Source organism: Chrysochloris asiatica, unplaced genomic scaffold (assembly GCF_000296735.1).
Source record: "Chrysochloris asiatica unplaced genomic scaffold, ChrAsi1.0 scaffold00094, whole genome shotgun sequence".
NCBI lineage: Eukaryota > Metazoa > Chordata > Mammalia > Afrosoricida > Chrysochloridae > Chrysochloris > Chrysochloris asiatica.
Window position 1 is genome coordinate 12,249,454 of NW_006408612.1, and position 23,501 is coordinate 12,272,954.

General features: G+C 37.9%; 1 protein-coding gene across 1 annotated transcript in view; it reads right to left on the bottom strand.

Moving 5' to 3' along the window:
* The window catches only part of SESTD1 (SEC14 and spectrin domains 1), a 79,647-nt gene that overhangs the window by 52,031 nt on the left and 4,115 nt on the right, over positions 1-23,501 (bottom strand). Inside the window, exons 2-4 of the mRNA XM_006866704.1 lie at positions 20,207-20,315; positions 9,671-9,761; positions 5,159-5,272 (exon numbers count right to left, since the gene is read on the bottom strand). Coding sequence (XP_006866766.1) covers positions 5,159-5,272; positions 9,671-9,761; positions 20,207-20,315 — 314 coding nt within the window. The remainder of the gene's footprint in view (positions 1-5,158; positions 5,273-9,670; positions 9,762-20,206; positions 20,316-23,501) is intronic.

The following is a 23,501-nucleotide window of genomic DNA, read 5'->3' on the forward strand; positions in this document are numbered from 1 at the left end:
GAATGGTTGAATGTGAAGCTGATGATGTGCCCTGTAAACTTTCACTCAAGCCAAAATAAAAACATTAAAAAAAAAAAAAAAATCAACAGTCAACATCCCACTCAGTAGAGAAAGATCAAGAATTTTCTCCTTGAAAATGGAAACAAGAACGGGATGCTCACTCTCACCACTCCTGTTCTGTATTATACTGGAAGTCCTAGACAAACAAAGCAAGAAAAATAAAGATAAACAAATTAGAAAGGAAGAGGTCAAGCTACCTCTCACAGGTGACATGACCCTGTAATAGAAAAGTCAAAAAAAAGTCTCCTAAACTTCAAAACCATTTAATGAGGAAGGAAGGAATAGTGTCTTAACATATGGCACTCAAAATGCATTCCACATGCAGACAAATTAAAGATTCATACTTTTTTAAAATTGTACACACATAAGAAAAAAGTATGGGACCTAATTTTTTTCAATAGTAATTTATTAAACAATAAGGTACTGGCTCAAGTTTCACAACAATCTTAGTATAATTCTAATCATATGTGCCCTGGTGTGTCACTGTTGAGTAAACAGTGGACTGCTAACTGCAAGTTCAGCAGTTCAGATCTACCAGGTGCTCCTCGGAAACCATACACAGGATCGCTATGAGTCAGAATCAACATGATGGAACATTAACACCACCTCCAGGGATAGCTAAGATAACCAACAAAAAGGGGAAGTAAGAATTGGAGGAGGTAGGCAGAAACGAATCTGTATCCATTGCTGGTGAGAATGCTATTGAATGCTGCTGAAAATAATTTGGCTGCTCCTCACAAAACTCGAGCTGGGGCTGTCATATAAACCAGCAATTCCCCTCCTAGGCATATTCCTTAGAGGTCTACTAGAAGTGTCACACACAGGCATATGCATACCTGTGCAGCATTCCTCACAACAGCTGGAAGGTGGGGAAAATCAAGTGCTTATCATCAGGTAAATGCATAAACAAAATACAGTATATGTGTACAACGAACTATTCCTCAGCTTTAAAGAGAAATGAAGTTCTGATAAATTCTATAACATGTATGAACCCTGAAGACATGCTGAATGCATTTAAGTCAGTTACAAAATGGCAAATATTGCACAAGGATAGGTCATGGAAATCATGGAAACCTTTATTAAATAAAGTTTTCAAAATCTGATACTTTTTTTTAAAATAAAGAATTAGTGCTTGGCATATCCTCCGTGTGTAGATCTGTACACTTCCATGTCTCCAATCCTCCTTGAAGAATTCTGCACACTTCAATTTACACCATGTCAAAACATGGTTTGGACATCCTTGAGGAACTAAAATCATTTGTCTTTGAAATTTTCTTTGTAATTTGGAAACAGAAGTTTGAAGAAGCTTGGTCAGAGCTGTAAGGTGGATGGAGTAAGGTGTCCCATGAAATTCTCATAGGGGAATTCTTGTTATTCGCAGAGAATGCACAGGTGCATTACCCTAATGGGGCTCATTTCTTAACCAGTGTAGTTTTCACTTTTCTTGAGACATCTTCATTATTAGCTCCTCTGATAACACTGTGTCCTTCGAGAAAATCTATCAGGATGACCCCTGTGGAGTCCCCAAAATCTATCACTATAACCTTCTGAGGTAACCTCTCTACCTTGAATGTAACTCACCCAGCTAATGTTCTCCAAAGCCACTGTTATATTTCATCTTTGTTTTGAGGGTACCATAATGAGAATAAGACAAGCATATTATTGACAGAAATTGTTTGTAGTCATCCATTGATCAGAGAGGTAATGTGTAATCACATTTTGTATGGAATAAACCCAAGCTTGTATGAACAGGAAAAAAAAAAAAGTTAAGAGAATGAAAAGACAAACAATACTTTATTAAATTACAAGGTAACCTGTAATCCACCCTGAAAAATTAATATACTTGCACATTAATATAAAAAAAAGAGGAAAATCCAGATGATTTAGTAAACACAACAGAAATGAAAATGAAAACAAAGCCCATAAACAAAATGAACTCTGTGCAGAAAATTATGTGGAACAAACAAACACAAAAAAAAGACAGTAATCAATTCACACCTATCAATAAACACACTGAATGCAAATGGATTAAGTGCATCAGTCAAAAGACATAGAGAATAGAATGGATAAGAAAACAGGATCCTTCAATGTGTGGTCTACAAGAGATACATCAAAAAGATGGAGACAGCCTAAACGTCCATCAACAGAAGAATGTTTAACAAATATCACTACATACACACAATGGAATACTAAGCAATACTGAAGAATAACGATGAATCTATGAAACCCCTCACAACATGGATGAGCCTGGAAGACATTATACTGAGTGAAATTAATCAATCACAAAAGGACAAACATTGAAGGCATTATTGTATAAAGTTAAGATTCATAACTACTACACTACCAGAGCTCTTTAATGAATGAAGTGGTGGTGGTGGTGGTGGTGGTGGTGGTGGTGGTGTGCCATGGAGTTGGTTCTGACTCATAGCAACCCTGTAACAGGGTTTCAGAGGTTTCCGAGACTGTAAATCTTTTCGGAGTAGAAAGCCTCATCTTTCTCTCACTGAACAGCTGGTAGTTTCGAACTGCTGACTTAGAGGTTCATAGCCCAATTCATAACCACTGCACTACCAGGGGTCCTTAGGAAGCATCAAAAGAAAATGGAAGGAATATATAAAGTCACTGTGCCAAAATTAAGTGGTCGATATTCAACTATTTCAAGAGGTTGTATATGATCAAGAACCAATGGTATTGAAAGAAGAAGTCCAAGTTGCACTGAAAGCATTATTGAAAAACAAGACTCCAGGAATTGATGGAATACCAACTGAAAACTTTCAACAAACTGATGCAGTGCTGGAAGTGCTCTGTCCTTCATACCAAGAAGTTTGGAAGAGCTGGCCAACAAAGTAGAACAGATCGGTATTTGTGAATCTATAATAAAGGTGACCAAACAATGTGGAAATTGCTGAACAATATTATTAATATCATGCACAAGTAAAATTTTCCTGAAAATAATTCAAAAACCATTGTAGCTGGACATCAACAGGGAGTTGTCAGAAATTTGACACAGATTCAGAAGAGGACATGTAACTAGGGATATAATTTCTGATGCCTAGTGGATCTTGGCTAAAATCAGAGACTACTTGAAAGATGTTTACTTGTGCTTTATTGACTATGCAAAGGTATTCAATTGTGTGAGTCTTAACAAACTATGCATTACATTGAGATATCCCAGGAACACTTTACTGTGCTCATGAGGAACCTGTATATAGATCAAGACACAGAACAGCATGAAGGAAAACTAAATGTTTTAAAATTGTTGTGTCCTTTCATCATACTTATTCAATCTGTATACTATGCAAGTAATCGGAGAAGCTCAGTTATACAAAGAAGAATATGGCATCAGGATTACAAGAAGACCCATTAAAAGCTGCAATATGTAAACAATATAACCTTGTTTGCTGGAAGCAGAGGACTTAAAATACTTACTGATTAAGATCAAAGACTAAAGCCTTTGGTATGGATGGTACCTCAATATAAAGAAAATAAAAATCCTCACAACTGGGTCAATAACATCATGATAAATGGAGAAAATATTAAAGTTGTCAAATATTTCATTTTGCTTTGACCCACAATCAACACTCATGGAATTATCAGTTGCTAAATCAAACGACGTATTATTGCATTAGGTAAATCTGCTGTACAATACCTCTTTAAAGTGTTCAAGAGCAAAGATAATACTTTGAGAACTAAGGTGCACTTGATCTAAGTCATGGTATTTTCAATAGCCTCACTGCATTGGACAATGAGTAAGGAAGATGATAGAAGAATCGATACATTTGAGTTACAGTGTTGGAGAAAAATATTAAAATTAGCATGGATTGCCAGAACAACAAACAAATCTGTCTTAGAAGAAATATAGGCAGCATCCTTAGAAGCCAGGATGGTGAGACTTCTCTCGTATTTTGTACTTTGGACATGTTGTCAGCAGGGAACAGTCCCTGGAGAAGAACATCATCCTTGGTAGAGTCAATGAAAAAGAGGAAGATAACCAACGAGATGGATTCACACAGTGGCAGTAACAATGGGATTAAACACAATAATTATGAGGATGACACAGAACAGTGCAATGTTGCGTTCTTTTGTACATGTGGTCCCTATGTTGTTGGTATTAAGTGCTGTCGAGTCAGTTCCGACGCAAAGTGACCCTCTATAGTTCCGATCAAGGATTGGTTGTGGGTTTGATCCACCAACCTTGCAGTTAGAGGAGTTCAATGCTTATCTAACAGCACCAAACCAGGACTCCACGGTCACTATGAGTCAGAACCAACTTAGTAACACCTAACAATTGAGTTGTAAGGCTTAAAATGAATCTTTTATTATCTGACTCTTGTAAGCATTCCAGGGTCTGTAATCTACAGAGTTGAGGTTAGACTTCTTACCACCAGTACTGCCATATCTTATTTAAACAACGTAAAGTTTAGTATCTATCAACTTTCTTACTGGGATGCTAGGAATCATCAGATTGGAGAGAAAATATGATAAAAATATTTAAATGCATATTTCATCTTAGGGTTTCTTTCTAACATATAATAAGATATACTATCACACAATAAAAGGAAAAAATAGATAGTGATATCAGTAGAAAAATACAGATAACCATTTTCATGTACTAAAACCAAACTAAATACACAAAAAAGGCTTTATCTTCAGTTTTAAAATGTCTAGGATTTCCTAGTATGAGTTAATAATAGAATCTTAAATAAAATAAAAAGTTCTACTTATTCAAGGAGTCCTGGTATGGCGTTGTTGGTTGTTGGCACTGGACTACAAAGTCCGCTTGAATCACAAGTCTGGCAGTTCAAGCTCACCAGCTACTCCTCAGAAACCCTATACAGAGTCTCCATAAGATGGCACTTAACAACAACAACAATTTAATCAAAGTCATTAATAAAGTGATAGTAAATGAAAACAGAAATGCTTTCGCAGTGTTTGATAAAGAATCATAATTCACTTAACAAGTATCTGAATATCAACAATATATACTAATTACTGTTTAGGGAACTTAGTACTCAATGGTGAACAAAACAAGAACATAAAAATGTTATTTTGAAAGACATAACACATTTCTTTTAGTTTTTAATAAAACTATATTTACCTCAAAGCCAAGTCTATCCTTTTCTTTCCAAAAACAAAAATGTGTTACTTTTTTATCCCAGAATTCATCTGGCTTCACTACACAAACGAGGGACACCTCAGCTGGAACAACATTCTATAAAATGGAGGAAAAAATTCCAAATTACACGTGCAAAATAAACACTATATTAAAAGATAAATTGCTAGATATTTATTAGGCTAAATAAGAGACCTTTGAAAAAGAATTAAAATAATAAAATAGAAGAAACATTCAAAATTCAGAACATATACAATTAAAAACTCTATAAAAACAAGCAGATCCAGATAAGACTTCAAACAAATAATGAAATTAGAAGATACATGTGGATTAGTTCTTACTTTATTGACTCTCTCTAGTAAGAATATGTTTAGGTTGAACTGCAAGATTTAAAGTTTAGTTGAGATTAAAGTTAGATTTCCTATGCTATGGAAAAATGCTTTTTTATAGCACAATTATCTTAAAGAATTTCTTCACACCATATGAAATCAATTTCCTTACAAAATGAACTTATTGGTCATTCTAAAAAGACCAAGGTTCTGCATGATTACTAACTTGAAGGCAAAAAAGATAATTATGACAAATATAATTTCACATTTACTAGATGTGGTTAATCATATTACCTACAAAGAATGGAAATTAATACTTTGTTAGAAAATATTCCACAAAATATTTTATCAGTAAATCCTGCAGAATCTATTTTTAACATGTCTTAAATCTAACCTTGTCTATTACCTGGATTGCTAATCTCTCCATAGTAGCCAGCCTCCTGAATATCCTGTTAAACAGTCTCCCTGTCTGATGTCCTCTGTTACCAAAGCCTTCCAGGCTCAGACCCCTGTCAGCCTCTCAGAACACATGTCACACTACTCCCATTCGACTTTGGTTTGCCCTTGGCTTCTGTCTGGAATGCTTTACACCTAGAAGGACTGCTCCCTAGTTTAGCTTAGGATTCTACTCAAATATTCGCTCTTCAGTGAGGCTTTCCCAGGCCACACTAAAGTCGGGCCATCTCACTCAGTCTACTCTTAGTCCTCTATTTCTCCTCCTGGCATTTTTCACTATGTGGCACCACAATATGTATTAATGTATTGTCTGATTTTGCAAGTAGAATGCAAACTTCTCAATGACAGGAGTTTTATTTATCATGTCAGTCTTAAATCTCCAGTGCTTATGCTAATGCCTGGAATACAGAAGATGTTCTATAAATATTTGTTGCATAAATGCGCCATCATTAACAAATGCAGTTTTACAGAAGAGTATACTGAGCTTCAGAGAACTAAAATACCTTGTCCAGCACCACAGAGCTAAAAAGTGATGCAGCAGAAACAGAACCCAGAAGTGCCTGATTCTGAAGTTCTACCATTTCGTATCTTCTAAACCAAGGCTTGTCAATTGCCAATATTTTTCTGAAAGGTGAAGTTAGTGTTATGTTAGACTTTGTAGGCCATACAGTCTCTGTAACAACTATTCAACTCTGCTGCTATAGTGTGACAGCAGACATAGACAATAAGTAAATGAAATTGGCACATGTAGGCTCAAATAAAACTTTATTTACAAACTCAAGGGACAACCACTGTGCTAGATCATAAATGGCCCCACTGAATTATTATTACAGTTACATATTATTATTATATTATAACCATCATTAATTAGGAGAAAATAGAAAACGTTTCGATGTAAACATCTCATTAGATATGTCAGAAATCTGGTGACCGTGCAGTGACTGGATTATGAAGAAGATAACAGAATAAATTCATGGCTTGGAAGTTTAGGGCAGATCTAAGATTTGTTCATATACTGAACTGTTGATTTTGTTAAAACTATAACTGCGATTACATTTTAAATTTACTATTTCAAAATCATTGATGATTAAGCCTGTAAAAAGCAAGGGAAACTAAGGCTCCCAATTTAGAGAACTCGAGCACTGGACCCCAAGGTGTTCTGAACTGCAAGACCAGCGGTTCAAAATCACAAGCTGCTCCTTGGAAACCCTATACAGGCTAACTATGAATCAGAACTGGCTCAATAGAACTTAACAACAACAACAAGTAACAGGCAGAGCTGGAGCTAAGCTCTGGGCTCCCAAACATGTACTGTCTTTTGAGGTAAAAACAATGAGTGACCTTGTACGTGGAAACACTGACTAGGAGTAAACAATAGGTCATTGCAACTTGTTGAAAATGTTAACTATTAATAAATCCAAAAGTTGTTAAAATACCTATCAGAAAAGAAATCGCAAGAGAGGATTAAACCATCCATTGATTGCTCTTCAAAACTGCCACTGATCAAAGTCCAGTTCAAACAGCAAGTCCCAAACAGCTCATCTGTGACACAGTTGAATGACAGGATGGAAGGAAGAACACAAGGTCATAATTAATGGATTTCTCACCTAATAGTTATTTTAACAACCTTCACAGAAATGAGCTAATCTTCAGGGTTTGGAATATAAAAAGGACTGAAAATAAGTTATTACAAAACATCAACCTGTATTCCCTTAAAACCTGATTGTCTGAAGGCTATGTCCTTTCTAACGCATAAGAGTGATTTTAATGATGGAACATTTAGGCCACAATTTAAGAAGAATGAAATAATGTGTGGACAATTTGGGTCCCACCTCAAATGTACATCCTGCTGATAAACATACTCATACATGATGGCAAAGCTAATGTCTAAGGGATAGGCTGTGCTGAGTTCCAATCCTGATCTTCTCTATGCTCGCTAAGAGAATCTGGCTAAGACATAAAATCATTGAACCTGTGCTGACCTTTGGGGATAAAACAACCTGCTTTACAAAGTTGTGTGGGAAAACCTAAATGAAATAACTTAAATAGCACGCTTAGCTCAGCACCTGAACCATATCAAACACTAAAACCAAAGACAAAAATACCACCTTACTCCTACTCCCTCTAATCCCTTTTTCCTAATATCCTAAGTAAAAGTGAAAGCATTGAAAATTACTCTCCTTAGATATCATTTAAATTTTTTATTACATGCATAAAGCAGCAGCAATGTCTTCTGAAAATCATGATCTTTCTTTTAATCACTGATTTATTTCTTTTAATCACAATTACCTTAGTGAATGCTCAAATTACCGGCAACTTGCGTTTTCCCTGGCTCACTTTCCATCACCTCACTTCATTATATCGCCTTTAATTCTGCACCATCACTAAAATCAGTGCCCCTGCCAGATAAGCCCGCCTTACTTAATTTCAGTTAAACTTAAATTATATAATCAGTTTATTTAATCCCTTATACTGTACTTTCTCTAGAAGTCCTTCCAATGGAACCTGGGTGCATGAGAGCTGTGAACCCTACTTTCCATGTTTGATCATGTCTTGAATACCTTTATATTAAACCCACAAAGGTTTAGTGGGTTCCTAGTACATGTAATGAGTCCTGGTGTGGTGCTGTAGGATCAACACTGGACTGCTAACCTCAAGGTTGGTGGTTCAAGCCCACCCTCTGCTCCTCGGAAACCCTATACAGAGTCACTACAAGTTGAAATAGACTCAACGGTACTTAACAACAATTACGTGTAAGGCATAGTGGAAATATTCTGTGAGGAACACAAAAAATATAATGCATAAGACTGGGTTCAAATCTATAGGATTTTGGACTGGTAGGTGTTTATTAAACAGTAATGTGGGAGCTGCTACAGTTCCTGAGGATACAGACGTTGTGTAAATTCTGTCTGGGTTATAGTCACCATGTATCCTGGTGATTTTTGGAGCAAAGTAGGGAGATGAGAAAGGCATATCAGAACCACCTTAGAAGCTTTTCAACCTATGTACAACCAGTTCTACATCCTAGTGTGGTGCTGTAGGAGAAACACTGGAGCACGTCATCACTTTGAACCACTAGGTCGTTGGTTGAAACCCACCAGCTGCTCTTTGGAAACCCTACACAGGGTCGCTCTGAGTCAGACTCGACAGCACTTAAAAACAACAGCAGTTCTCAGGATGAAGGAGCCCTAGTAGCATCGATTGTGAGCTGGGCTGCTAACCGAAAGGTCAGTAGTTCAAATTTACCAGTTGTTCCACGGGAGCAAGAGGAGGCTTTCTCCTTCTGCAAAGATTTACAGCCTCGGAAACTCTATATAGGATCATTCTGAGTTGGAACCAACTTTGTGGTAACTAACACCATTCTTAGGAGGAGATGGAGAGGAGGAGATGGTACAGGTATCACAATATGACAAGATCCCCAAGTGAATATGATGTCTATCATACGCCTTTAGAATCACTGGCCTACTTTGCTTAAATTACATAAACATGACATATTAGTTTAGATCATCTTAAAATCTTTAGAAGAGGGTAGTAATGGACTTTTACTCCTTAAACTCTAACTGTATTCTGACAGTGATGTGTGTATTTTCAGAATGCCGTCACTGCTGAGCTGGGACACAGTGTTAGGAACAAAGTGGGCTTGCCATTATCACCATGATCGACGGCTGCAAAATAAAACCATTTCCAAAATGGTAGTCAAAAGCAAAATTACCTGTAGCATTAAGACTACTGTTTTCACCACATTCCACTGTGATTTTCTGCCATCCACTATCACAGTAAATCCTCTAGCCTTACATTTTTCACTGAAACAAAACAAAATTACAAAGTATTAGTACATACTTTTAGATTTTAAGCTGGAAAATTCTAAACAGCAAAGGTTTAAACTTAATCATAGATGAGAATGAACTGCACTTTGTATGGTTTACATGGTCAATAAATAGAATGATTCAAAGAATCCCTTCATTTTTTTTTCTCAAGCAATTTATTTTTCTTATTTGGAGGAAACATTTATAATTCTCAAGTAATTTGGGAAGACAGTTACTCTAAAAGCATGGCAATTCAATGTCTGACGTGAAGAAATCATAGTAACACTGAAAATAATCCCACCAGCCTCTCAATTTCTTCATCTGTAAAATGGTACTCCAGTGTAACATACTTCTTTGCCTCTCTTTCCTGACAGAGTATAAAGGAAGAGTTTAAAACAGGTAGGAATAGAGCAAGCTCTTAACAAATCATTGGAAATGGGTTTCCTGGCGCCCATTTGGGGAATTCAATGAGATAAGGTAGTGATTGGTGTACAGAGTAATTCAGTGATTAAATACACAATGTCTGATCCACCTCGGCTCTCACTTTATCATTCTTATAGTCACTTTCCCAATAGAGTATTAGCTTGAGTGCTGGAAAATGTGTTATTGCTACATTATATTGTATTATTCAGGCATTTAGGAAGCACTTCTAATAAAAGGCAACAACTACTGTAAAGAAAAACTTTATCCTAAAGATAAAATCTACAAAGCTATGTTGTTGTGTTAAGTGTGGTGGAGTCAGTTCTGACTCATAGTGACCCTGTATACGGTTTTCAAAGAACAGCTGATGGGTTTGAACCACTGACCTTATTGTGAGCAGTCTAGTGCTTATCCTACCAATGTTCCAGTATTATTATTACTTGTAAAAATCAACATAATGCAAGGATTTTAACTGATCTTCATTCAACATTGTAGAAGAAAATGCAACTTTGCTTAGCAGAGCAGGGATTTGGTAGTGAGATCTCTTATCTATCCTAAGTTTACCAAATTTCCTATATTCAAAAGTTCATGGAAAAATTTCATCATCTTTTTGGTCCTTTTTCCTGTGAATGTTTTGAAACCTGGTGTGGCTTCAAATAAGACATCCAGGAAGACTGCTGGGACTGAGCACAGAGCAAGCCCAAAAGAAAGCAGTCATGGCAGGGTGACTGGCTGGCTGTTGAGTGACCCTCAATAAGTGGCAGTACATCAGAGGACTAAGAGTTTCTGATGGAAAGTCTCCAGAGGGCAGGGTGAGACCCAGAGCTGTTGGCAAGGACTAGACCCAAGAGAACGGTGACACACTCAAAAAGCACTTTGGGACTTTCTTGTCACTGGCATCTGCATCCCTGAGGTAAAGCTTAAAAATTACTCTGTTCAACAAATAAGTTTTACAAAAAAAGCTCATTTATATTTCAGAGAACACTCTAAATGAATTTATACATTAGGACTAAAACGGTAGTGAAGCTTGAAAACACCATCTGTAGTGAGCTTAAGGGCATGAGAAAAGTCTAAATTCATCTTTCAGAGTACTTAAACACTCCCTTTATCATAATTGTCTCATGTTTTACTAAGATGGATAGCAAGAATGCACACAATCTAAAGATACTATTTCAAAATTGCAAAACAAAGTGATCTTTCAACTACTTGAAAGGAAATACATTTGCTACTTCATTCCTACAGAGTGATGGTTTAAACTGCTTTTAACAACATATTTAGTTTAAAGACATGTTATGCCCTTCAGAAAGGATATGCTGGAGAAGCCTGATATACATGCAAACAAATCCCTTTAGTACAGTTAAGATTTTATAAGGAACTCACTCATATTTTACCTAGAAAAGAATAGCCAGTGGATTTCCTGAGTTCTGTATCCTGCAACTCTTTCCTAATTTATTTCAATAAAGCCAACACCTTCTTCTCTTCCACTATTAGAGATCTGCTTACTTCATGTATGCTTTTATTATGATTGTTTAGTATTTATCTTCACTAAATAACTAGCCTCTAGAAATCAAGATTGTCTTTCAATTATCTTGGCAATTTTTGCACAATGCTTTAAATTCAGAGGCCCTTTAAAATTGTTCAGTGACATCCAATCATATCAATCCTCATCACAACAATGGTTTGCTTCCCTTCTCATTCAGATTTGAAATCCTTAACATGTAGCCCAGGTGGAACAATGGTTAAACTGTTCTGCTGGGAACCCAAAGATCAGTGGTTCGAGCCCACAAAAAAGATGTGGCAATCTGCTTCTGTCAAGATTACAGTCATGGAAACCCTATGGGACAGTTCTACTCTTCCTCTAGGGTTGCTCTGGGCAGCATTTTGGTATCATGACTCTAGCCTCTCTGTGACGGCTCTCCTACATTCTGTCCTTCTCCATCAGATCCAGTCACACTGACCTCCTTGCTGTTCCAACAAACAAGTTAAACCTGTTCTTGCCTTAGGGCCTTTGGGCTATACATGTCTCTGTGTCTTGAAGGAGTCCTGATGTGTCGCTGCAAGACAAGGCACTGGACAGAAAGGTCGGTTTGAACTGCAAGGTAGACAGTTCAAACTCACCAGCTGCTCCTTGAAAACCCTATGCAGGGTCACTATGAGTCGAAACCAACTTGATGGCACTTAACAACAACTGTGTCCTGAATCATCTCTCAGGTAAACAACATTAATGTATCAGTAAGGCCTATCTTTAAGGAGCTCTGGTAGCACAGTGGTTATGAATTGGGCTGCTAACCTCAAGGTCAGCAGTTCGAAACTACCAGCTGTTCCACAGGAGAAAGATGAGGCTTTCTGCTCCTGTAAAGATTTACAGCCTTGGAAACCCTATGTAGGGTCGGAACTGACTCCATGGTACTTAACAACAAGGCCCTTCTTTACCACCCTTTTAAACTATCGCCACACACCTCCTTCACACCCACCCCATCCCTCTCTTGACACTTTAACAGTACATATGGACACCCAATATATTGTGCAGTGATGACTAACATTCGCTTGGCTGCCCATTAGGACATGGAGTCCAGAAGGGCCGAAGCTGGGCCTGCTTTGTTCCTCATTTCCTCAGTCAGTGAAGACTGCACTGTAGACACATATTTGCTGCGTGGATAAAGACTTATGACCTTATTATCCTTCGACAAGTCCCTAAACCTCTCTACATTCTGCTGTTTTATCTGCCAAATAATTGAGGTGTGTTTTATTTTGTTTTTCTAAAATTAGGAAGAGCTGACAAAGTTAAAATGAGAGAAATGGAAAGGCAGCCCTGTAAATGTTGAATTTCTAACCAAGAAAGGGTTAGTACTTGGCAGGATTTTTACATAGAAGATTTAAATATGGGCAGAACGGTTGGACTAAACGATTGTTAAGGTACTTTCCCACCTAACAAGCTATTGTTCTCCTATTAGATGATTAATAAATTCCTTTTGTGCTAGAAAATGTTATGCTTTTCAGAACAGGCTGAATATCTGCAAATAAAAAATATTGTAAGTAAAAATTTTCAAGACAATTTTATAATGCTATATTCAAGAGAGTTATTTTTACAAGTTCGTATTTTATGTTAATTAATACTAAAAATTTCCAACTAGACATGACTCTGTGATTATACACGAGGTAGGTGCAGTGTCATAATTAGGGGCACCAGCTTGGAGCCAGACTGCCTGGATTTAAATTCACCCTCTAACCTCACAGGTTAGGACTGTCTCTCTGATCAACTGCCAAATTAGACAGCACACCCAGCTAGCCCTCCAACACCCAGTGCATCTGGCAAGAATGACTCGGAACTTACAGAAAGAGCTACTTGTATAACTTTTTACATATATTCACAAACGGATGTCCATGAAGAGGTGCACAGCTGAGAGATCTGGGTCTTTCTTGACTTCACAATGCACAAAGTACCTAGCATTGTGTCAGGAACTCAATGTCAGTAAAATAAATACTGAATTAAATAGATGGTCTAGAAATGGGAGAAAGTGTCCTAGAAAACTAAGAAGGATGATGAAACAGTCGCTTTGGGGAAATTAATCTTGTGCTTTTGCGCTTCTTGTTGTTGTTTTTAAGTGTCGTTGAGTCGATTCTGACTCACAGAGACCCTGTATAGGATTTCTGAGGAGCAGTAGGTGGGTTTGAACTGCTGACTTTGTAGTTCCCAGTCCAATGCTGATCATTGTTGTTGTTGTTAAGTACCGTCGAGTCAGTTTCGACCCATAAAGACCCTGAACAGGATTTCCGAGGCTATAAATCTTTACGGGAGCAGAAAGCCTCATCTTTCTCACGCGGAGCAGCTGGTAGTTTCGAACTGCGGACCTTGTGGTTCGGAGCCCGATTCGTAACCACTACGCTACCAGAGCTCCTTGAATGCCGATCATACAGTGGAGTAAATAAATGGGAGCACAGAAATTAACTTTAATAACTATTGTAATAATCCAACTTAAAATTTCAGTGTATCTTTATTTAAGAACTTATGAATTGGGGGGAGCAGGAAAATAACAAAGTATATAGTGGCAAAATTTTTCTTAAATGGCTCACTTTCCATGTGTGGAAGAAAGAAGAGTGATGAGAACTGAAGATGCTTGGAATCAATGGGCTAATGGATCATGTGACCATCAGTCTCCATGACTCTGAGACCAGAAGAACTAGACGGTGTCCAGCTACCACTAGTAACTGCTCTGAAAGGGATCACATTAGAAGGTCCCAGATAAAGCAGGAGAAAAGTGGAACAAAACTCAGAATTATAAAAAAAATATATATATACTAGTGGTAGTGGTCAAAAAAGACCGGAGGAACCTGAGATCTTGATCACCCTTCAGATACGGAAAGGAACTCACGTTGTGGCCAAACAGTAGATAGGTATGTTCACCATGGAATGGTCAATTATTCAGCATCAAAAGGGCAACATTTACCTAAGGATAAAGTTGAGTCGGAATGGGAAGGTGGGTGCAATGAAAATAGGAACCACAGGGAGAAGTGTGATAACTGCTACATGGAAGGGATTGTAATCATTGAGATGAAACACAGTGCATGACTTACTGAATGTGAAACTGATGATTATGTCAGAAAACCTTCATTCAATTAAGAATAAAAAGATTTTTTTTTAAGCGCTTAGCCATTATCTTTTTAAATGGCACATAACAGATTCTCAATAGTCACTGGATAAATGAAATAAATTTTAAAATATCTCTCATTAACAGGATAAAGCATGTTCAGAGCACTTACCTACAGAACTTTGTTGCTAATTTTGGTTTTGTTGATTTGTGATAGGGAGACCCTATTTTTACAGAGTTGAACTGCTCCATAGGGTTTTCTTTATTGTAATTCTTATGGAAACAGATTAGTCAGCCCTGGTTCTTCCAGTGTCACTGGGTGGGTTCGAACCACCAACCCTCTGAGCTAGCAACTGAGCCGATGCCACTTGCACCACCCAGGGGCCTGGAAGTAACTGTAAAGTCAAAGCAATTATACCTACATTTGCAATGTAAGTGCACTGTGGAGCAGAAAAGTGGTTCAAATTTCTTTAACAGTTGAGTCATTAATAAAAAATAAAAAAAACTAGAATAGGATCATCAAAATGACACTCTTACTGTCCAGACAAGCCCTTTTAAACTCTAAGAAGACAAATTATCAAATAAATATGCTATGTTGTTGTTGTTGTTAAGTACCGTCGAGTCGGTTACGACCCATAGAGACCCTGTACAGGGTTTCCGAGGGTGTAAATCTTTACAGGAGTAGAAAGCCTCATCTTTCTCCCGCGGAGCGCGCTGGTAGCTTCGAACCGCTGACCTTAAGGTTCGCAGCCCGATTCGTAACCACTACGCTACCAGAGCTTCTATATTCATACTCAAATTATTGTCTAACTGCTCTGCAGAGTACTTTAAATTCCAAGGAAGCTCCTTAAAAATAGGGAAAGCTAACCTACACCTATGGATGCAGTAGCTCAAAAGTAAGAACAAATCTTTACAGCGAGGATCATTCCCATCCCTTTGATACACAGGGTAGACAGTGATGGGCAACTTGGACACTGGCTACCCAAAATGGGGAGTGGGGGCTACAAAGGCAAGAAGTGACTGGCTTACAAGTTTTCAAGAGGGAGCCTAGATCCAGAGGGTACGGAGGAAGGTAAAATCTCCACAGAGTAGTATCCAATCTGTCTGGGCGAGGCTGATGAAAGGAGATGGGGATAGCACTCATGTGGCACAACAGTGAATAATTGTTATCAGGACCAACTGTGAGGGTTGGAAATGTAAAGGTAGACGTTTTGTAGCAAAAGGAGTACTGTGGTTGACTTTGCAGTCCAGGAGCGGAGATCCCTGGGACCATCAAGGGAGAAGAGCAGAGTGTGGGACCCTACCCAGAGAAACAATGGTGCCAGAGATGGAGGCAGAGACAATGACACGGAGAGATGGAGCGGCTGGGGACTCTAGACCCAGAGAGGGAGAGGGGCTGGGTGCTGATGACCAGGGGGCAGGCTTGTAGTGTATACCCTTTGGTTGGTTGATGATGCATGGAGGGGATTGTAACCATGGCAATTATGATATATGATAGGATGAATGTAAAGCTAATGTTCTCCCATGTAAACCATCACCTAATTCATAATAAAACATTAAAAAAAAAAATAGGGAAAGCTATTTTTTTTAGAGCCAAGTGCCTTAAAGCTGAGGTTTATACTGCGATGGAGCGCCCTTCAAGCATTTATCAGCAGTCCTAAAAGAGCTTTGTAACATTGCTTGAACAGGGCAGTGACCAAGGGGCCCATAGCTGAGAGGTTAAGGACCAGAGTGAGGTCCGAATATGGGCATAGCTGTGCCTGACCCAAGAAAAGTATCCTGAATATTTCTAATCCTGAATTGTAAGCTGTTAACTTAATAAACTCTCTAATAGTGAATATTATGTGTGAACTGAGTTCAGTGTGACCAGTGGATTGGATTCTAGAATCCAGCTGAGAACGAGCGAGCGCTGTGGGAAAATTGGCTTGTGTCAGAATTGGTAGAGCAGGTTGGCCGGCCAAGGCATGTCTGACCTCAAGCTCATAGGAATTGGTCTTGGACTGATTTTGAGTTTGATTCTCCTACTCCTTGTAAAGGAGCCTCGGCGACAAAGTGGGTTACACACTGGGTTCTAACCACAAGGTTAACAGTTCAAATCCACCAGTCACTCTGTGGTAGGAAGATGAGGCTTTCTGCTTCCATAAATACTTACAGCCTTGAAACTTTTACATTATCATTTGTAATTTAAAATCAGTTCTAAATGGTAGAAAAATTAGTTCTTAATTTATACCCACTGGACTGAGAACCACAAGATCGGCAGTTCGAGCACACCAGCCATTATCCATGAGAGAAAGATGAGGCTTTCTGCTCCCACAAAGATTTGATTTATAGCCTTGGAAACCCTATACAAGGTGGTCTTTATGAACATACGTATACTTATGAAAGAGAGAGAAAATTTAAATAGTACAGACTATTTTGCCCTTCATTCATTCCACTTACTGATCTGCACACGCTAGAGTAAACATGAGACAAGAAACATGAATCTGCTGGTTCCTTAATCGGCCTCAGTTACTCAGTACCTCTTTCAAAGTATCTTGCTGGGATGAGTGTCATTCTAATGTAAGGCCCAACTGCCCTATAGTAACTAATTTTTAAGAAAGGATCTGGCTGAAGTGGGAAAATGTTTAGCATCAACAACTCCCCTGAATGCAGAAACCTTCTTCCCCCTTAACTCTGGCTAAACTTCACTTCTGTAACAATGCTTATGCAAATTCCTCACATCAGAGTGGGCCCACCTGACTCACAGGATACTGTGGCCAGCGGCCAAGGCTAACCTTGAGAACAGCCAGCCAAAGTTAATCTTGAAAACTAACTGTCCCAGCAGATATAACCCTAGCCCCAAGTTAATCTTGAGAAGCAACTGTCCCAGCTGATGTACTCCTAGTCCCCACCCTAACAGCTCACGCTTACATCATACCCTTGATTTGTACAAGATAATGTGAGACTGGCTATGTATAAATACTCTTTGAAAAACTGGGTTGGGGCTGCAGTTTTACCGGCTTTTAGGGAGGCTATAGTGGCTAGCCAGCTAATAAAGGCTTCCTTAACGATCCTGAGACTCTTGAGCGGTCATCTGGGTAAACTGAGACACAACACTAACATACGTTTACAAGCCATTTTCTTATAGGAAACCTAATCATTATTTCTAGAACTCAGCTCAATGGCATGTTCCAATGTTGGAGGAAAATCCAGCATGTTCAGAGAAAGGTAGTATGTCAGTCTCTAATTCTTCCTTAAGTATGTTTCAAAGCATGTTTCAGGAGTAGTTTTGACTGTTAATGATTTCTGCATTGCATTCTAACTTCAGAACCTCATTTTACATAAGATATAACAGTAGTGTTAATTTCTACTGTACTCTGTTCATCTGAAGTTTGAAAAGCACTGGATTTTTGTCAGGAATTGTACATTTAGCCCTAGCTTTACTACTAACTAGCTGTTTGACCCTGGTAAGTATAATTTGTGGATCTCAATCCACTAACTATTTCACTACCTATATGTCATAAATACTTTTTCCATAGTTTATTAGCTGTAAGTCTGGCTAATACCAGTTACATAAAAAGCTGTTTATTACCTAATGATGATAATACAATAAATTGACTATGCAGTCTGGTAACTTCCCTCTATAAAAAGAGGGGGGAAAAAAAGAAGTTTTTTTACAGATACTGAATACAGAAGACTATACCAGCTGCTCCGCGGGAGAAAGATGAGGCGTTCTGCTCCCATAAAGATTTACAGCCTCGGAAACCCTGTACAGGGTTGCTATGGGTCGGAACCGACTCGACGGCACTAAACAACAACAACAGTAGAAGAACTGATGCATTTGAGTTAGGGTGTTGGAGAAGAATACTGAAAATACCACGGACTGCCAGAAGAACAAACAAATCTGAGCTGTAAAAAAGTACAGCCAGAATTCTACTTAGCAGGTAGGATAGCGAGACTTTTTCTCTCATACTTCAGACATATTATCAGAAGGGACAGTCCCTGGAGAAGGGTATTGTGCTTGATACAGTGGAGGGTCAGCTAAAAAGCGGAAGAACCCCAATGAGATGGATAGGCACAGTGTCAGCAGTGATGGACACCAGCATACCAAAAATCGTGGGGCTGCTGCAGACCGGGCCATGTTTCTGTTGTGCATAGGGTCACTATGAAGCCCGTTCAAAGGCACCTACCATCAACTGCAATTATGCAAATATTGAAAAGTTAATCGACAATAGATTCAATAAATTACAGGCCAATTCTGGCAGTAGTTTTGATTTTAATCAGTTATTTTTTAAATGTTTTCACCCTGTATGCTGCAAGGTTGTTGTTGTTATTAAGTGCTGTCAAGTTGGTTCCAACACTTAGTGACCCTAAATAGGGTTTCCAAGGAGCAGTTGTTCAGATGAAATACAGTATTATTATGTCAAAAAAAAAAAAGCAAGTAAAGGGCATTCTGATGCATTATGAAGCAATTCTGTCCATTTTCTTACGTCTAACATTTTATAAATGGAGTCCTGGTGTGATGCTGTAGGATAAGCATTGTACTAACCACAGGGTCAGCAGTTTAAATCTACCAGCTGCTCCTTGGAAGCCCTATGCAGGGTTGCTATAAGTCAGAACTAACTCGATGGCCCTTAGCAACAGTATATTTTACAGACTGAAAACCCCTGCCCTTATTCTAAGGCTTTACTGCAATGGTTTACAAATCTGGCTGCACATTAGAATTATTTGGAAACAAACAAACAAATTTTAATTCTAATGAGAAGGCTCCCAAAAACAATTAGATCACTATACTGGAAGTAAATGCCCAGATATTAGAACTTTGAAAATAAGTCTCCAGATGATTCTAATGTTGGCCAACTTGAGTGCCCAAATCTATGACATAAGGAGCAGAAATAGGGAGTGGGCTTTTTGTTTTTGTGGTTATGGAAGTGATTAATTGGCCTGCGTAAATAAGAACGCTTGAGTGTAATCTTCACCCAACAAATATGAAAATCCAAAATTTAAGGACTCTGGGTTAAAATATAAATGCAGATACATTTTTAAAAATAAAAACATATTTTAAAACTTCTAACAGTCTCCACTTTATATTAGAACTTATAGATCTATTTATATTTATACAATGAAATAGGTACATAAAAGCTTTCCTACTGAATTAAAATTGCTAACTTTTAAAAAGTTGTATGGTCTATAGATGCTTAATCTTTTTGTTCTTGAAAAGTTGATGGTACATGCATTTTTTAAAATTCCAAAATAGTAAGTACATCAAAATAGCATAAAATACACATTGAGATCAAAAGTTATTAATCCTAGTGCTTTTAATTATAAATTAATTGCTAACAAAAGCAGATAAGACAGCTTTATCTCCTTTAACTGTAGACATAACAACAGTAGAATCATCAGTAGATGAATGAAAACATACTGAGATTTAAGAAAAGACACCTTTAGAGTCACCTTGGAATGCTGAGTAGATAGTCTAAGGTGACACTCAGCTCATCCATATTTGTCTGCTCCAGGCATAATGGAATTGTTAGAATGAGGCCACTTCGTCTGTCCTTTCCTCCTATTAAAGAAGGAAATAGATAAATTTAAAATGGAATAGACATAAAAACATTTATGAGCAAAGTATATTTGTATCTAATGTCACTAAAACAATAACAAATTAAAACATCGGTGAAAAACAGTGGCTATTAACTGGCAAAAACCTTAGGGAGGCCGTGAGATTGTGTCAGTGAGAGAGGGAACAACTCAGAAAAAGAAGTGGGAATGGAGCTACAACGTGAAGAATGCAGTCAGTGCCACTAATTAGACATGTCTACAAACTGGTGCATGTTTCCGCAATGGAGCGCTTCAATGACAACAACAATATAATGAAATTTAAAGAAAAAAATGGCTATTTTACGTATTGTAAATGCTTGTGGTAGTATAACAAAGTTATGGAAAACTGAGAAAAAAATAAAAGGATAAAATGTACTCCTGAATTCTTCATTCAAGCATAGCAATTATAATTTTGTTTCATTTTTTTCCCATTACTCTGATGCTTTATGCAATCAATTCATCAAACACCTACTGTGTACCCAGGACAATAAGCACTTGTAAATAAAATTAAAGTAAAATAAAATATCTCTGCAGGCTTCAGGAATTTCCAATCATCTACTGTGGAAGAAAACCTAAAAGTTATACGAAATAATAAGTTTATTTGTTAACATATATATATTTTTTTAATTTAGAAAATAGAAAGAGCTCTGAAAAATATGGACGCTTCATAGATAAGATAAGCATTGTTGTTGTTGTTGTTAAGTACAGTCAAGTCAGTTCAGACCCATAACGACCCTGTATAGGGTTTCCAAGGAGAAGCTGGTGAGCTTGAACCACCGACTTTGCAGTTCAAATGGCTTTGCAGTCTGACACATTAACCCACTACAGTGCCACACCAGGACTCTAAGCCTTGAGTAAGCAGAATTTGTATCAAGTCAAAGGAGGCATTTTGTGATGAAGAGTTATCAGAATTCCACTCACAAAGATCAGATAAGCATTTTTTTTTTTTTTTTTCCTCAGAAGGCAATGGCTTTACCAAATTGAGAAGACTGTACAGTATTACATATTGAAGCCTCAAAGCCAAGTAATGGAACACTTACATTTCATATATGTCCAAGGCCCCTTCAATTTGCCATAAATGTTAAAAACTTAGCTAATATTTTTGTGCACAAATGGCTTCTCTGTAAGTTTCCTACATGCTTGACTTTTACACTGACATTCGTCTTCTGACCCAACTGACATTTACAACAATCTTAGAAGCTTAAAAAACAGTAAATACAGAAGGGAATGATTCTATAAGCTCTCCAGAAAGTGGAGAGGGGAAAAAAAGACTCATCAATGATGGTGGTGGTTATGTGCCATGGAGTCAATTCAGACTCATAGCAGCCCTGAACAGGGTTTCCGAGGCTATAAATCTTTACGGGAGCAGAAAGCCTCATCTTTCTCTCTCAGAACAGCTGACCTTGCGCTTCACAGCCTGATTCGTAACCACTATGCTACCAGAGCTCCTCTCAGTGACAGGAAGGCAATTTATGGTATGAACTTCGGCCTTCAATTAGGTTAAAGATACAAATTGTTAATAACCAGTTAAACATAAAAATGGCCATTTCATAAGGTTCGTCTTACAATCAGTTGTGAGTTCAAGTGAATATGGTTTCTGTTTAGAATACTGTTGTTAGGTGCTGTTAAGTGGGTTCTAACTCCTAGCAACCCTCAGCACAACAAAACGAAATTCTGCCCAGTTCTGCACCATCTTCACAACTGTTATGTGAGTCCACTGTGGCTGTCTCTGTCAATCCTTTTTTTCACTGACCTTCCACTTTCCCAAGCATGATGTCCTTCTCCAGAGACTGCTCCTTTATGACATGCGCAAAGTAAATGAGATGAAGTCAAGCCATCATCACATCTAAGGAACATTCTGGAGGTACTTCTTCCACGACAGATTTGTATTTCTGACAATATTTCAATATTGTACTTTCAATATTCTTTGCCAAAACCATAGTTCAAATGCATAGATTCTTCTATGAGCTTCCTTATTCATTGCCCAACTTTCACATGCATACAAGATGACTGGAAATACCACAGCTTTGGTTAACTGCACTTTAGTCCGTAAAGCAACATCTTTGCTCTTTAACACTTGACAGAGATCTTTTGAAGCAGACTTGCCTAAGCAATGTCTTGGATTTCTTGACTGCTGCTTCCAAGAGCAATGATTGTGAATCCAAGCAAAATGAAGTCTTTGACAGGTTCAATCTTTTCTCTGTTTATCATAATATTATGTATTGGTCCAGTTGTGAGGATTTTTGTTTTCTATATATTGAAGTGTACTCTATCCTGAAGGCTGCTGTTTGTGATCTTCATCACTAAGTATTTCAAGTCCTCTTTGCTTCTGGCAGTCAAGGTTGTATCATTTGCATATCGAAGGCTGTTAATGAATCTTCCTGGAATCTTGATGCCATGTTCTTCTTCATGTAACCCAGCTTCTCAGATTATTTGCTCAGCATACAGACTAAGTATGGTAAAAGTATACAGCCCTGGTGCACCTTTCCTGATTCAACCCATTCAACATCCCTTTGTTCTTTTCTAATGACTGTCTGTTGACCTACCAACAGGTTTTCATGAACACAATTAAATGTTCTGGAATAACCATTCTTTGCAATGTCATTCATAGCTTGTCATGATCCACAAAGTCTAAAGCCTTTGCATAGTCAATAAAACACAAGTACCTTGTGGTACTATTTGCTTTCAACCAAGATCCATCTGCTGGTCAGCAATGATATCCCCAGTTCCACATACTCTTCTCAATCTGGCTTGAATTTCTGGCAGCTCCTGCCAGTGTACTCTTGCAACCAACTTTGAATTATCTTCAGCAAAATTTTAATTACATGTGATACTGACATTATTTGATGTTTTCCGAATTTCACTGGGTCACCTTTTTTGCAAGGAACACAAATATAGATCTCTTCCACTTGGTTGGCCAGGTAGCTGTCTTCCAAATTTCTTGGCATAGATGAGTGAGCACCTCCAGCATTGCATCAGTTTGTTGAACTATTTCAATAGGTATTTCATCAGTTCCTAGAACCTTGTTTGTCATTAATGCCTCAGTGAAGCCTGAACCTCTTCCTTGGTGGTAGTGGTGGTTGTGTACCACTGAGTTGGTTCTAACTCATAGTGACCATGTAGAGAGTTTCCGAAGCAGTAAATCCTTACA